This window comes from Oncorhynchus kisutch, linkage group LG2 (genome assembly GCF_002021735.2).
Source record: "Oncorhynchus kisutch isolate 150728-3 linkage group LG2, Okis_V2, whole genome shotgun sequence".
Taxonomy (NCBI): Eukaryota; Metazoa; Chordata; class Actinopteri; order Salmoniformes; family Salmonidae; genus Oncorhynchus; species Oncorhynchus kisutch.
In genome coordinates, this window is record NC_034175.2 from 77,004,814 (window position 1) to 77,019,177 (window position 14,364).

The following is a 14,364-nucleotide window of genomic DNA, read 5'->3' on the forward strand; positions in this document are numbered from 1 at the left end:
TGCTTCTACATTGCTTGCTATTTGGTGTTTTAGGCTGGGTTTCTGGATAAGCACTTTATAAATACATGTGGTTACTGTGCCACCTCCTGATTACAGATGAACACTAGACTACATGTCACTGTGTATGTGATGTTTGATAGGTGGAAATGGTCAGAGCAAACAGCACCAGTCAAATCAGTGAGTACAGGATGAAGGCAGAGTATTTCAAACCACCGTCGCTGCTAGAGGGGCTCCCACCCAAGGGAGATTCAGCTCAATATAGTTGCAATCAGCATTCATGTAGAAGTTCAGCAGAAATGTTGGGTTGAATCACTACCAAATATCCCCCCCCCCCAAAAAAAAAGATCAGGTTTAATTAGTCACTCAGAGGATAAAATATGATTGTGTTTTTTTTTTTTTTTACCTGTGCCACTTCAGTAGTTTACAACAGTGTTAATATTGACATTCTATTTTCCATCTAGACAAGAGACGTGACGTTTATAGAGTTGGTTTATGATGCGTTTATTGAGAACCCTGACACAACATGACTAGGTGTAACAGAGACTGTTACCACGGCAGTGGGGAATGTGTTGCTGTCACGTTAAGTGTAGGACTCCAACAGTGTTGGAATGTAGGGCGGCAAACACCTAGTTTGTTTAACCCTTTAATATTCCTCTCCCTCCTCATCCTCTTCTCCCACGCTGTCAGTGCCCACCTCTTCATAGTCCTTCTCCAGGGCTGCCATGTCCTCTCTGGCCTCAGAGAACTCTCCCTCCTCCATGCCCTCACCAACGTACCAGTGCACAAAGGCTCTCTTGGCATACATCAGGTCAAACTTGTGGTCCAGACGGGCCCAGGCCTCAGCGATGGCTGTGGTGTTACTCAGCATGCACACGGCCCTCTGGACCTTAGCCAGGTCTCCTCCAGGAACCACTGTTGGGGGCTGGTAGTTGATACCCACTTTGAAGCCAGTGGGACACCAGTCCACAAACTGGATACTCCTCTTGGTCTTGATGGCAGCGATGGCAGAGTTGACATCTTTGGGAACAACGTCACCACGGTACAGGAGACAGCAGGCCATGTATTTGCCGTGACGAGGGTCACACTTCACCATCTGATTGGCTGGCTCGAAGCAAGCGTTGGTGATGTCAGCGACTGACAGCTGCTCGTGATAGGCCTTCTCAGCGGAGATGACCGGGGCATAGGTGGCCAGGGGGAAGTGGATACGGGGGTAGGGCACCAAGTTGGTCTGGAACTCTGTCAGATCAACATTCAGGGCTCCATCGAATCGCAGGGAGGCAGTGATGGAGGAGACGATCTGGCCAATGAGCCTGTTGAGGTTGGTGTACGAGGGACGCTCAATATCGAGGTTCCTGCGGCAGATGTCGTAGATGGCCTCATTGTCCACCATGAAGGCACAGTCGGAGTGTTCCAGGGTGGTGTGAGTGGTCAGGATGGAGTTGTAGGGCTCCACCACAGCCGTGGACACCTGGGGAGCTGGGTAAACGGCGAACTCAAGCTTGGACTTCTTTCCGTAGTCCACAGACAGACGTTCCATCAGCAGGGAGGTGAAACCAGAACCGGTGCCTCCTCCGAAGCTGTGGAAGATGAGGAACCCCTGGAGACCTGTACACTGGTCAGCCTGAATGGAGAAATGGTACAATAGCATTCACTACATATGATGTTACACCAGTAAGAATACAATGGAGAACCTGTTTGCCCAGTTTTACCCAGAAACACTTTTTTTTTTTGTTGCTTGTTCCTGTGAAATAACCCTGTATCTTCTAGGTAGGACCACACCAAAAAAACACCTTTTAGCTTTCTTCCATAGAACACTCTTGAAGGAAAATAGGTTCCCTGTAGAAACCTAACTGGACCCCATTTCAGAATGACGACTCACCAGTTTGCGTGTCCTGTCCAGCACGATGTCAATGATCTCCTTGCCGATGGTGTAGTGACCGCGGGCGTAGTTGTTGGCAGCATCCTCCTTACCCGTAATGAGCTGCTCAGGGTGGAACAGCTGGCGATAGATACCAGTCCTCACCTCATCTGAAAGACAAAAGGTAGAGTCAGAATATTAAAATCAATTCAGTCAGATTATGAACCAATAGACTTCCTGTAGGATGTCTCATCTTACCGATGACAGTGGGCTCCAGATCAACGAAGATGGCTCGGGGGACATGCTTTCCGGCACCAGTCTCACTGAAGAAGGTGTTGAAGGAGTCGTCTCCACCGCCACGAGTCTTGTCACTGGGCATCTGTCCATCCGGCTGGATCCCATGCTCCAGGCAGTACAGCTCCCAACAGGCGTTACCCATCTGGACTCCGGCTTGGCCCACATGCATGGAAATACACTCACGCTGAAAGAGAGGAGGTACAAGAGATCAACCACATGGAAACTTGAATCAAATCAGGTGTATACACATTTAAGACAGTGAAGTTGAGTGTTGAATGCAGGCAAATGTTCAGGTTTAAAGCCGTTTTATAGAATATTAAAGAGTAAACTAACACAAGTTTTTTTTTTTTTACTCCTACTAAAAGACAACCTTGCTTTCTCCATTTCCCTTTTATTGTCTGTCTAGCATCTATTACAGTAATATAATGTCCTAACGTAACTTTGTGAATTTTGAAGGATCTACAGTTGGTAATACATTTTAAAAAATCTCCTAAGTCAGTGTTAAAACACCAAACATAAGGCCTGAGGTTATTCCAAAACCCCATTCGTTCCCCATTTATTTCCCCCTTAGGGGTGGTTGAACAAAGCAGAAGGATCTCGTTTACATTTTAGGACTTCCAAGCTGGCGAGCGCAGTGTAGGCCGTCAATGTAGATAAGAATTTATTCTTAACTGGCTTACCTAGTTAAATACATTTGATTTTATTCAAAGTCATTGGCTCTATCCAAGAGGATCAAAAACGCAATGTTTCAAGGGTCAAGTGTGACTGACCTACAAATAATAAAAGTATTTGATGAAAATTAATTTGTAGATCAGCCAGCCATCGTTTTGATGCTCTCAAACACAGCCATTGGCTAGGCTATCCTCTTGGTCACCATCTTTGGTATACGACACTCATACTGTAAGTTATCTTGCAAATCCTCTGCCATTTGAGGTGTTTTTTTTTAATGACCCTGTATCTTTAAGAGCAGAGGAGCAGAGACGAAAAGGTGTGCCTTGTTCCTGTGCGCCACCCCCTACTCCCCCGCTCTCCTTTTCTCCCTCCCTCCAACCAGCTGCGCACCAACTGCAGTGGAACAGCGACAGATTGCACAGAAAATGGCTACCATCCTAAACCGCTTCTTTTCTTAGCGTCATGTCATCCTCCTCTTTGAAATGCCGAAATTGCTTCTTTTTTTTGCACAAAAAATAATTTTATTGTCAAAAAAATAATTTAAAAAAAATCTGCAATTCGTGTTTTTGTCCTGAAGCTGTGTTTAAAAAATGTTTTTATTTTAACAATGGACAGTCTATGAACAAATAGAACAATGACCCACATTGGATGTACAGCTATAGATTCTGTCAAACAAATATACATTTTTGTATTTAACCTAAATAATTGTAAATCACATGTATCCTTAATTAGCTGTATACATAACACTCTAACATCGACATATGAATAACAGGCAACGCAGAGAATCAGCTGATAAAGAGAGTTAAGGGCGGGAATCAAAGCCAATTGCGCATTAGATTACATTCTCAGGATGGGTGAACTTGGTACGTTGATATTTATTTCTTAATGCATTCATTTTTACAAAAACAGTACGTTCAAAATAATTTATAGAACGATGAGTACACTGTGACGTTGTCATTGCCTGGTTAAATAAAGGTTACATTTAATTACAAAATTAATAAGTAGTAGGCAAAACTAATTTCAGGCATGTGCCACCTCCATGGTCTTTATATAACAGAATCCATCGTCCACATGCTTTTCACCTTTATCTAATCCTATCATTTTCATTTGAATACCATGTGAAATATATACATAAATGACTTTATAATCTGCGTCAGCACTCACCATTTTGTCTAGTTTTCTTTTCCTTCACAGGCTGACGTCGAGGATTCAGAAGAGAAGGCAGAACTGTCGGAGAAAGGAAGAGGTGGGGTTTTTATATGCCTGGAAAGCAGACAGACAGGCAGTAAATTAGTAAGTCCCTCCTCCTTCAGGAAGCTAATCAGAGTCTGGTTGGCTGGGGACACGGTTGGTATGAAAAGAACAAGTCCCTCCTCCTACAGGAAGCTACAGCAGAGTCTGGTTGGCTGGACACCATTGGTGGGTCGTTCTTCAATTGCTGTTGCGTGGAGAGAAATAGTAATGGCGTCTTTTTGTAGGCATTAACTCCGACATGGTTCGTTGGATGAAAATGAATTACGTTTTTGTAGGGATTTCGTTCGATAAAGGCCGAACATGGGTTATGTGGTAAACACAGATATAGGAGATTTTATACGTTTTGTTCTATGTGATTATCTTCATTAGCTAACTTCACTCCTTTTTTGTGCATTTTGAAGAATTTATGTAATACATTTTTTTAAACACAAAGCACATAAAGATTTCATAATTCATAAGTCATGTTAACTGACTGATATTATCTCTTAAAACAAAACATATAAGATCTCCTAAACCTGTGTTAACCTCAGACCTCATTTCTATTCCAAAACCCTATTCATTTTTTCTGATAGGGATGGCTGAACAAACTAAAATGGCATTTTAAAACTAAAACTTTTTTAAATACTGATCCCTTGTGGGAAATGAACCCACAACCTTTTATTTATTTTTATCTTTATTTAACCAGGTATATATATGGCAGCTTAATGACTTTAAATAATATTGACCATTATGATAACATTGTGTCACCAATAGGAGTGATAACAGCAATTAGACATTGTTTTTGTTTATTGAGGATTTTGGTTCAATGGAAGCCACAGATGCTCAAATCTAAGGAATGTAAACCTTTAAAAATAATTTATTAAAGTGATGTGATCAATCAGGGGTGTCATGCACCCCACAAACCTGAGAGTGGGGCACAAAGTACACAGAGGACTGATGGGGAGTGGTCTTTTTTTAAGCACCAAAATCTAGAGCCATAAGCTTAATTCTATGTAAAATACAGTATATGTCTTATTTTTCTGTACATCTAAGCATACCTCTTGAGCTGTCTGTATCCTGGTGGCTCTTTGTTAAAATAAAATAAAACTCTGCTCAAATCTGGGTAAAATATTGAAAGAAATGTGAGTCTTTATTCAGTACATTTAGTAAAAAAAATGCCACTGCAATTCAGGAAAAACCCTGTTATGAAAACAACGAGGACAAAGAAGAAGGGATGGTGTAGGGGTGAGGGTGGGGGAGGGGGAGACGGATGAGGGAGGGGTGAGGTGAGGTGGGGAAGAGAGGGGAGGGAGAAAAGAGTGGGGGAGGGGGAGACGGATGAGGGAGGGGGAGACGGATGAGGGAGGAGTGAGGTGGGGAAGAGAGGGGAGGGAGAAAAGGGTGGGTTAGGGGGGGGGGATAGTGGGCAAGAGGAGAGGGATTGTGTAGGGGAGAAGAGTGTGGGGGAGGAGTAGGGGATGGGAGACGGGTGGGGGAGGGGGAGACGGATGAGGGAGGGGTGAGGTGGGGAAGAGAGGGGAGGGAGAAAAGGGTGGGTTAGGGGGGGGAATAGTGGGCAAGAGGAGAGGGATTGTGTAGGGGAGAAGAGTGTGGGGGAGGAGTAGGGGACGGGTGGGGGAGGGGAGAGGGATGGGAGGGGCGACACAAAATAAGGGTGTTGGGTTACACCTATAGCCTCTCAAAAGATTCATAGAAAATAAGCTTTAAAAGGCATGATAATGAAGCCTTATTTCTGGGAAATGAATTCAATGTCAGTTATTCAATGGATTGCCTATAAACATGTCCTAGCCATTTATCCCATGTGTAACTAACTCTGTGTTGTTGTTTTTGTCGCACTGCTTTGCTTTATCTTGGCCAGGTCGCAGTTGTAAATGAGAACTCGTTCTCAAATGGCCGACCTGGTTAAATAAAGGTGAAATAAAATGTAAGAATAAAGAAACATGGGTAGCATAGAAACATGGGTAGAAACATGGGTAGCCTAGAAACATGGGTAGCATAGAAACATGGGTAGAAACATGGGTAGCCTAGAAACATGGGTAGCCTAGAAACATGGGTAGCATAGAAACATGGGTAGCCTAGAAACATGGGTAGCATAGAAACATGGGTAGCATATAAACATGGGTAGCATATAAACATGGGTAGAAACATGGGTAGCATAGAAACATAGATAGCCTAGAAACATGGGTAGCCTAGAAACATGGGTAGCATAGAAACATGGGTAGCATAGAAACATGGGTAGCATAGAAACATGGGTAGAAACATGGGTAGCATAGAAACATGGATAGCCTAGAAACATGGGTAGCATAGAAACATGGGTAGCCTAGAAACATGGGTAGCATAGAAACATGGGTAGCATAGAAACATGGGTAGAAACATGGGTAGCATAGAAACATGGGTAGCATAGAAACATGGGTAGCCTATAAACATGGGTAGCCTAGAAACATGGGTAGCATAGAAACATGGGTAGCCTAGAAACATGGGTAGCCTAGAAACATGGGTAGCATAGAAACATGGGTAGCATAGAAACATGGGTAGCATAGAAACATGGGTAGCCTAGAAACATGGGTAGCATAGAAACATGGGTAGCATAGACACATGGGTAGCATAGAAACATGGGTAGCATAGAAACATGGATAGCCTAGAAACATGGGTAGCATAGAAACATGGATAGCCTATAAACATGGGTAGCATAGAAACATGGATAGCCTAGAAACATGGGTAGCATAGACACATGGGTAGCATAGACACATGGGTAGCATAGACACATGGGTAGCATAGAAACATGGGTAGAAACATGGGTAGCATAGAAACATGGGTAGCATAGAAACATGGGTAGCATATAAACATGGGTAGCATAGAAACATGGGTAGCATAGAAACATGGGTAGCATAGACCCATGGGTAGCATAGACACATGGGTAGCCTAGAAACATGGGTAGCATAGAAACATGGGTAGCATAGAAACATGGATAGCATAGAAACATGGGTAGCATAGAAACATGGGTAGCATAGAAACATGGGTAGCATAGACACATGGGTAGCATAGACACATGGGTAGCCTAGAAACATGGGTAGCATAGAAACATGGGTAGCATAGAAACATGGATAGCATAGAAACATGGGTAGCATAGAAACATGGGTAGCATAGAAACATGGGTAGAATAGACACATGGGTAGCATAGAAACATGGGTAGAAACATGGGTAGCATAGACACATGGGTAGCATAGAAACATGATCTATCTTCCGGCATAGGCATCTCTTTGCTCCGTGCACCTTGGAAGGAACCACTTACTAGGAAGAATATGGGGGGGGACATCTTTGCCTGGTCCAGTCAGTTTGCCCCCTCTGTAAAATACATCTAGCAGATCTGCTTATAAATAATTATCATAAAAAGTGGGCCTTAAAATAAAAAAAATCTATAATTCATTTATAATGAATACTACGTATATAGTGTTGCTGAATGTAAAAATGTTTCAACTTATCCACTATGTGATGTTTGGTAAGTGAACATGATAGGAAAAAATAGCCCAGTCACTAGTAGTATTTCATACCAAGTTTGTTGCTGGAGAGGCTCCCACCCAAGGGAGATCCATCTCAGTCAAGATGTAATCAGCATAAATGTACAAGTTCAGCAGAAATGTTGGGTTGAATCACTACCGAATATCAATAATTGAGTCACTCCTTGGCAAAAAAATTACGCAGCAGATTTTTACCTGCCAATATCCTAGGCTAGCCTCGGAGACGGAAAGAGGCATAGTCAATGTATCCGTGCCATAATGGCGTCTGTGTCAGAATGGGCAGCGCCATCGAGGCTATCTCCATTTTGAAGTAGTCCATTTTCTTCTTCACGATTGGCTGATCTCTCCTGATGACCCGTTTGCACATGATTCCAAAAGGGTCACCAGTAGGGATCAGCCATTGAAGTTTGAAGTCCCACCCAGTTGACTATATTAAAATGGTGGAAGCTCTCAATGGCGCTGCCCATGCTAAAACGTCCTTTTGACTACTAGAGCCCTCTATCGTTCTCTATGGCTAGCCTACAGATGCCTACGGTAAGTCAGTACACTGCAGTAGGAGGGATCCCATTCCATGATGTCATTCCTACATACAGTATAGCACCAATATAGGGGTGGCAGGGTAGCATAGTGGTTAGAGTGTTGGACTAGTAACCGGGAGGTTGCAAGTTCAAATCCCCGAGCTGACAAGGTACAAATCTGTCGTTCTGCCCCTGAACAGCCAGTTAACCCACTGTTCCCAGGCCGTTGTTGAAAATAAGAATTTGTACGGATTTAAATGTTCAATAGCTCTTAAACAAAAGCTGTTTCTGTACCGAGTCAAGATTGTTATTGTTGAGATAGTTATATGTGTGACTTCATGTGTTTCCTGTGATTTGGATCATTCTCCCTGCTATCTTAATAGCCCTTTACACTCAAACCCATATATATATATACGGGTTGAGAATGGCCTGATTTGAGCACTGATAGGCACTTCAATTGGAAAGCAGTCACTGGACAAATAACATGCTATAAATGATATCAAAGCTCACAGTCTCTCTGCTTCACAACTCTGTATGGCTTTTGGCTGAGAGACAAACCAGGCCAGCCCAGTACAGCTTGGCCCTATACAGTGGGGTAAAAAAGTATTTAGTCAGCCACCAATTGGGCAAGTTCTCCCACTTAAAAAGATGAGAGAGGCCTGTGATTTTCATCATAGGTACACTTCAACTATGACAGACAAAATGAGAAAAAAAATCCAGAAAATCACATTGTAGGATTTTTTATGAATTTATTTGCAAATTATGGTGGAAAATAAGTATTTTTCCCGCTACTTTTGCCCCTCCCTCTGAGTGAGGGAAATGCTGTAAATTAAGACGACTCAATGTATTTTTGAAAGATGAGACGTTGAAGATAATAGATACCACTTTAATATCATACAAGCAAGTTAAAACACCCTTGTCTGCACTTCACACATATTTATATCATCCACAGTGTCAACGTTTATGATCAGTATGTTTGATGTACAGTTACAAGATGACATGGCGTCAACCCCTTTTGGGTTCTGAACAGAACGTTTGTCTATTTGTGAAGAAGAATTTGCCACGGAACACGGAACACGGAACACTGAACACGGAACACGGAACACTGAACACGGAACACTGAACACGGAACACGGAACACTGAACACTGAACACGGAACACTGAACACTGAACACTGAACACGGAACACGGAACACTGAACACGGAACACGGAACACTGAACACGGAACCTGAACACTGAACACGGAACACGGAACACGGAACACTGAACACGGAACACGGAACACTGAACACTGAACACGGAACACGGAACACTGAACACGGAACCTGAATGCACTCATGACTCCGTTCTATGCTTACCAAAATGACAATCTTGTTTCTCTGAATTGCCTTGTGAAAGCTTAACACTGTAAGATTGTATTTCATAACTTCTAGGAAAAACTCCCTAGAAAGGCCAGAACCTAGGAAGAAACCTAGAGAGGAACCAGGCTATGAGGAAAAACTACCTAGAAAGGCCAGAACCTAGGAAGAAACCTAGAGAGGAACCAGGCTATGAGGAAAAACTCCCTAGAAAGGACAGAACCTAGGAAGAAACCTAGAGAGGAACCAGGCTATGAGGAAAAACTCCCTAGAAAGGACAGAACCTAGGAAGAAACCTAGAGAGGAACCAGGCTATGAGGAAAAACTCCCAAGAAAGGCCAGAACCTAGGAAGAAACCTAGAGAGGAACCAGGCTATGAGGAAAAACTCCCTAGAAAGGCCAGAACCTAGGAAGAAACCTAGAGAGGAACCAGGCTATGAGGAAAAACTCCCTAGAAAGGACAGAACCTAGGAAGAAACCTAGAGAGGAACCAGGCTATGAGGAAAAACTCCCTAGAAAGGACAGAACCTAGGAAGAAACCTAGAGAGGAACCAGGCTATGAGGAAAAACTCCTCAGAAAGGCCAGAACCTAGGAAGAAACCTAGAGAGGAACCAGGCTATGAGGAAAAACTCCCTAGAAAGGCCAAAACCTAGGAAGAAACCTAGAGAGGAACCAGGCTATGAGGAAAAACTCCCTAGAAAGGCCAGAACCTAGGAAGAAACCTAGAGAGGAACCAGGCTATGAGGAAAAACTCCCTAGAAAGGCCAGAACCTAGGAAGAAACCTAGAGAGGAACCAGGCTATGAGGAAAAACTCCCTAGAAAGGCCAGAACCTAGGAAGAAACCTAGAGAGGAACCAGGCTATGAGGAAAAACTCCCTAGAAAGGACAGAACCTAGGAAGAAACCTAGAGAGGAACCAGGCTATGAGGAAAAACTCCCTAGAAAGGACAGAACCTAGGAAGAAACCTAGAGAGGAACCAGGCTATGAGGAAAAACTCCCTAGAAAGGACAGAACCTAGGAAGAAACCTAGAGAGGAACCAGGCTATGAGGAAAAACTCCTTAGAAAGGCCAGAACCTAGGAAGAAACCTAGAGAGGAACCAGGCTATGAGGAAAAACTCCCTAGAAAGGCCAAAACCTAGGAAGAAACCTAGAGAGGAACCAGGCTATGAGGAAACACTCCCTAGAAAGGCCAGAACCTAGGAAGAAACCTAGAGAGGAACCAGGCTATGAGGAAAAACTCCCTAGAAAGGCCAGAACCTAGGAAGAAACCTAGAGAGGAACCAGGCTATGAGGAAAAACTCCCTAGAAAGGCCAGAACCTAGGAAGAAACCTAGAGAGGAACCAGGCTATGAGGAAAAACTCCCTAGAAAGGCCAAAACCTAGGAAGAAACCTAGAGAGGAACCAGGCTATGAGGAAAAACTCCTCAGAAAGGCCAGAACCTAGGAAGAAACCTAGAGAGGAACCAGGCTATGAGGAAAAACTCCCTAGAAAGGCCAGAACCTAGGAAGAAACCTAGAGAGGAACCAGGCTATGAGGAAAAACTCCCTATAAAGGCCAGAACCTAGGAAGAAGCCTAGAGAGGAACCAGGCTATGAGGAAAAACTCCCTAGAAAGGCCAGAACCTAGGAAGAAACCTAGAGAGGAACCAGGCTATGTGGGGTGGCCAGTCCTCTTCTGGCTGTGCCGGGTGAAGATTATAACAGAACATGGCCAAGATGTTCAGATTTTCATAAATGACCAGCAGGGTCAAATATTAATAATCACAGGCAGAACAGTTGAAACTGGAGCAGCAGCACGGCCAGGTGGACTGGGGACAGCAAGGAGTCATCATGCCAGGTAGTCCTGAGGCATGGTTCTAGGGTTCAGCTCCTGCCAGAGAGAGAGAAAGAAAGAGAGAGAGAGCAAATTAGAGAGAGCATACTTAAATTCACACAGGACACCGGATAAGACAGGAGAAGTACTCCAGGTATAACAAACTCGACACATAAATTACTGCAGCATAAATACTGGAGGCTGAGACAGGAGGGGTCAGGAGACACTGTGGCCCCATCGGATGATACTCCCGGACAGGGCCAAACAGGCAGGATATAACCCCACCCACTTTGCCAAAGCACAGCCCACACACCACTAGAGGGATATCTTCAACCACCAATTTACCATCCTGAGACAAGGCCGAGTATAGCCCACAAAGATCTCCGCCATGGCACAACCCAAGGGGGGGGCGCCAACCCAGACAGGAAGATCACATCAGTGACTCAACCCACTCAAGTGACGCACCCCTCCTAGGGACGGTATGAAAGAGCACCAGTAAGCCAGTGACTCAGCCCCTGTAATAGGGTTAGAGGCAAAGAATCCCAGTGGAAAGAGGGGAACCGGCCAGGCAGAGACAGCAAGGGCGGTTCGTTGCTCCAGAGCCTTTCCGTTCCCCTTCACACTCCTGGGCCAGACTACACTCAAATCAAATCAAATCAAATCGAAATTTATTTTTCACATACACATGGTTAGCAGATGTTAATGCGAGTGTAGCGAAATGCTTGTGCTTCTAGTTCCGACAATGCAGTAATAACCAACAAGTAATCTAACTAACAATTCCAAAACGACTGTCTTATACACACAAGTGTAAGGGGATAAAGAATATGTACATAAAGATATATGAATGAGTGATGGTACAGAGCAGCATAGGCAAGATACAGTAGATGGTATCGAGTACAGTATATACATATGAGATGAGTATGTAAACAAAGTGGCATAGTTAAAGTGGCTAGTGATATATGTATTACATAAAGATGCAGTAGATGATATAGAGTACAGTATATACGTATACATATGAGATGAATAATGTAGGGTATGTAAACATTATATTAGGTAGCATTGTTTAAAGTGGCTAGTGATATATTTTACATCATTTCCCATCAATTCCCATTATTAAAGTGGCTGGAGTTGAGTCAGTGTGTTGGCAGCAGCCACTCAATGTTAGTGGTGGCTGTTTAACAGTCTGATGACCTTGAGATAGAAGCTGTTTTTCAGTCTCTCGGTCCCAGCTTTGATGCACCTGTACTGACCTCGCCTTCTGGATGATAGCGGGGTGAACAGGCAGTGGCTCGAGTGGTTGTTGTCCTTGATGATCTTTATGGCCTTCCTGTAACATCGGGTGGTGTAGGTGTCCTGGAGGGCAGGTAGTTTGCCCCCGGTGATGCGTTGTGCAGACCTCACTACCCTCTGGAGAGCCTTACGGTTGTGGGCGGAGCAGTTGCTGTACCAGGCGGTGATACAGCCCGACAGGATGCTCTCGATTGTGCATCTGTAGAAGTTTGTGAGTGCTTTTGGTGACAAGCTGAATTTCTTCAGCCTCCTGAGGTTGAAGAGGCGCTGCTGCGCCTTCTTCACGATGCTGTCTGTGTGGGTGGACCAATTCAGTTTGTCTGTGATGTGTATGCCGAGGAACTTAGAACTTGCTACACTCTCCACTACTGTTCCATCGATGTGGATGGGGGGATGTTCCCTCTGCTGTTTCCTGAAGTCCACTATCATCTCCTTAGTTTTGTTGACGTTGAGTGTGAGGTTATTTTCCTGACACCACACTCCAAGGGCCCTCACCTCCTCCCTGTAGGCCGTCTCGTCGTTGTTGGTAATCAAGCCACCACTGTTGTGTCGTCCACAAACTTGATGATTGAGTTGGAGGTGTGCGTGGCCACGCAGTCGTGGGTGAACAGGGAGTACAGGAGAGGGCTCAGAACGCACCCTTGTGGGGCCCCAGTGTTGAGGATCAGCGGGGTGGAGATGTTGTTGCCTACCCTCACCACCTGGGGGCGGCCCGTCAGCAAGTCCAGTACCCAGTTGCACAGGGTGGGGTCGAGACCCAGGATCTCGAGCTTGATGACGAGCTTGGAGGGTACTATGGTGTTAAATGCCGAGCTGTAGTCGATGAACAGCATTCTCACATAGGTATTCCTCTTGTCCAGATGGGTTAGGGCAGTGTGCAGTGTGGTTGAGATTGCATCGTCTGTGGACCTATTTGGGCAGTAAGCAGATTGGAGTGGGTCTATGGTGTCAGGTAGGGTGGAGGTGATATGGTCCTTGACTAGTCTCTCAAAGCACTTCATGATGACGGAAGTGAGTGCTACAGTTACCTTAGCTTTCTTGGGAACAGGAACAATGGTGGCCCTCTTGAAGCATGTGGGAACAGCAGACTGGGATAGGGATTGATTGAATATGTCCGTAAACACACCAGCCAGCTGGTCTGCGCATGCTCTGAGGGCGCGGCTGGGGATGCCGTCTGGGCCTGCAGCCTTGCGAGGGTTAACACGTTTAAATGTTTTCCTCACATCGGTTGCAGTGAAGGAGAGGCCGCATGTTTTGGTTGCAGGCCGTGTCAGTGGCAACGCGGGCAAAAAAGTTATTTAATCTGCCTGGGAGCAAGACATCCTGGTCCGTGACGGGGCTGGTTTTCTTTTTGTAATCCGTGATTGACTGTAGACCCTGCCACATACCTCTTGTGTCTGAGCCGTTGAATTGAGATTCTACTTTGTCTCTATACTGACGCTTAGCTTGTTTGATCCACTGAAGAGATGAGTCTTCAGTAAAGACTTCAAGGTTGAGACCGAGTTTGCGTCTCTCACATGGGTAGGCAGACCCTTCCATAAAAATGGAGCTCTATAGGAGAAAGCCCTGCCTCCAGCTGTTTGCTTAGAAATTCTAGGGACAATTAGGAGGCCTGTGTCTTGTGACCGTAGCGTACGTGTAGGCATGTATGCCATGACCAAATCGGAAAGATAGGTAGGAGCAAGCCCATGTAATGCTTTGTAGGTTAGCAGTAAAACCTTGAAATCAGCCCTTGCCTTGACAGGAAGCCAGTGTAGGGAGGCTAGCACTGGAGTAATATG

The 14,364-nt window shown here is 44.7% G+C and overlaps 1 protein-coding gene across 1 annotated transcript; it reads right to left on the bottom strand.

Moving 5' to 3' along the window:
• Positions 1–485: 485 nt before the first annotated feature.
• On the bottom strand, positions 486–4,152 carry LOC109884620 (tubulin alpha chain-like). The gene is made up of 4 exons (XM_031801689.1): positions 3,992–4,152; positions 2,117–2,339; positions 1,880–2,028; positions 486–1,621 (listed from the first exon to the last, which is right to left on the bottom strand). The coding sequence occupies exons 1-4, from the start codon at positions 3,992–3,994 to the stop codon at positions 644–646; spliced, it is 1,353 nt and encodes a 450-aa protein (XP_031657549.1). The 5' UTR covers positions 3,995–4,152; the 3' UTR covers positions 486–643.
• Between the last annotated feature and the right edge of the window lie 10,212 nt (positions 4,153–14,364).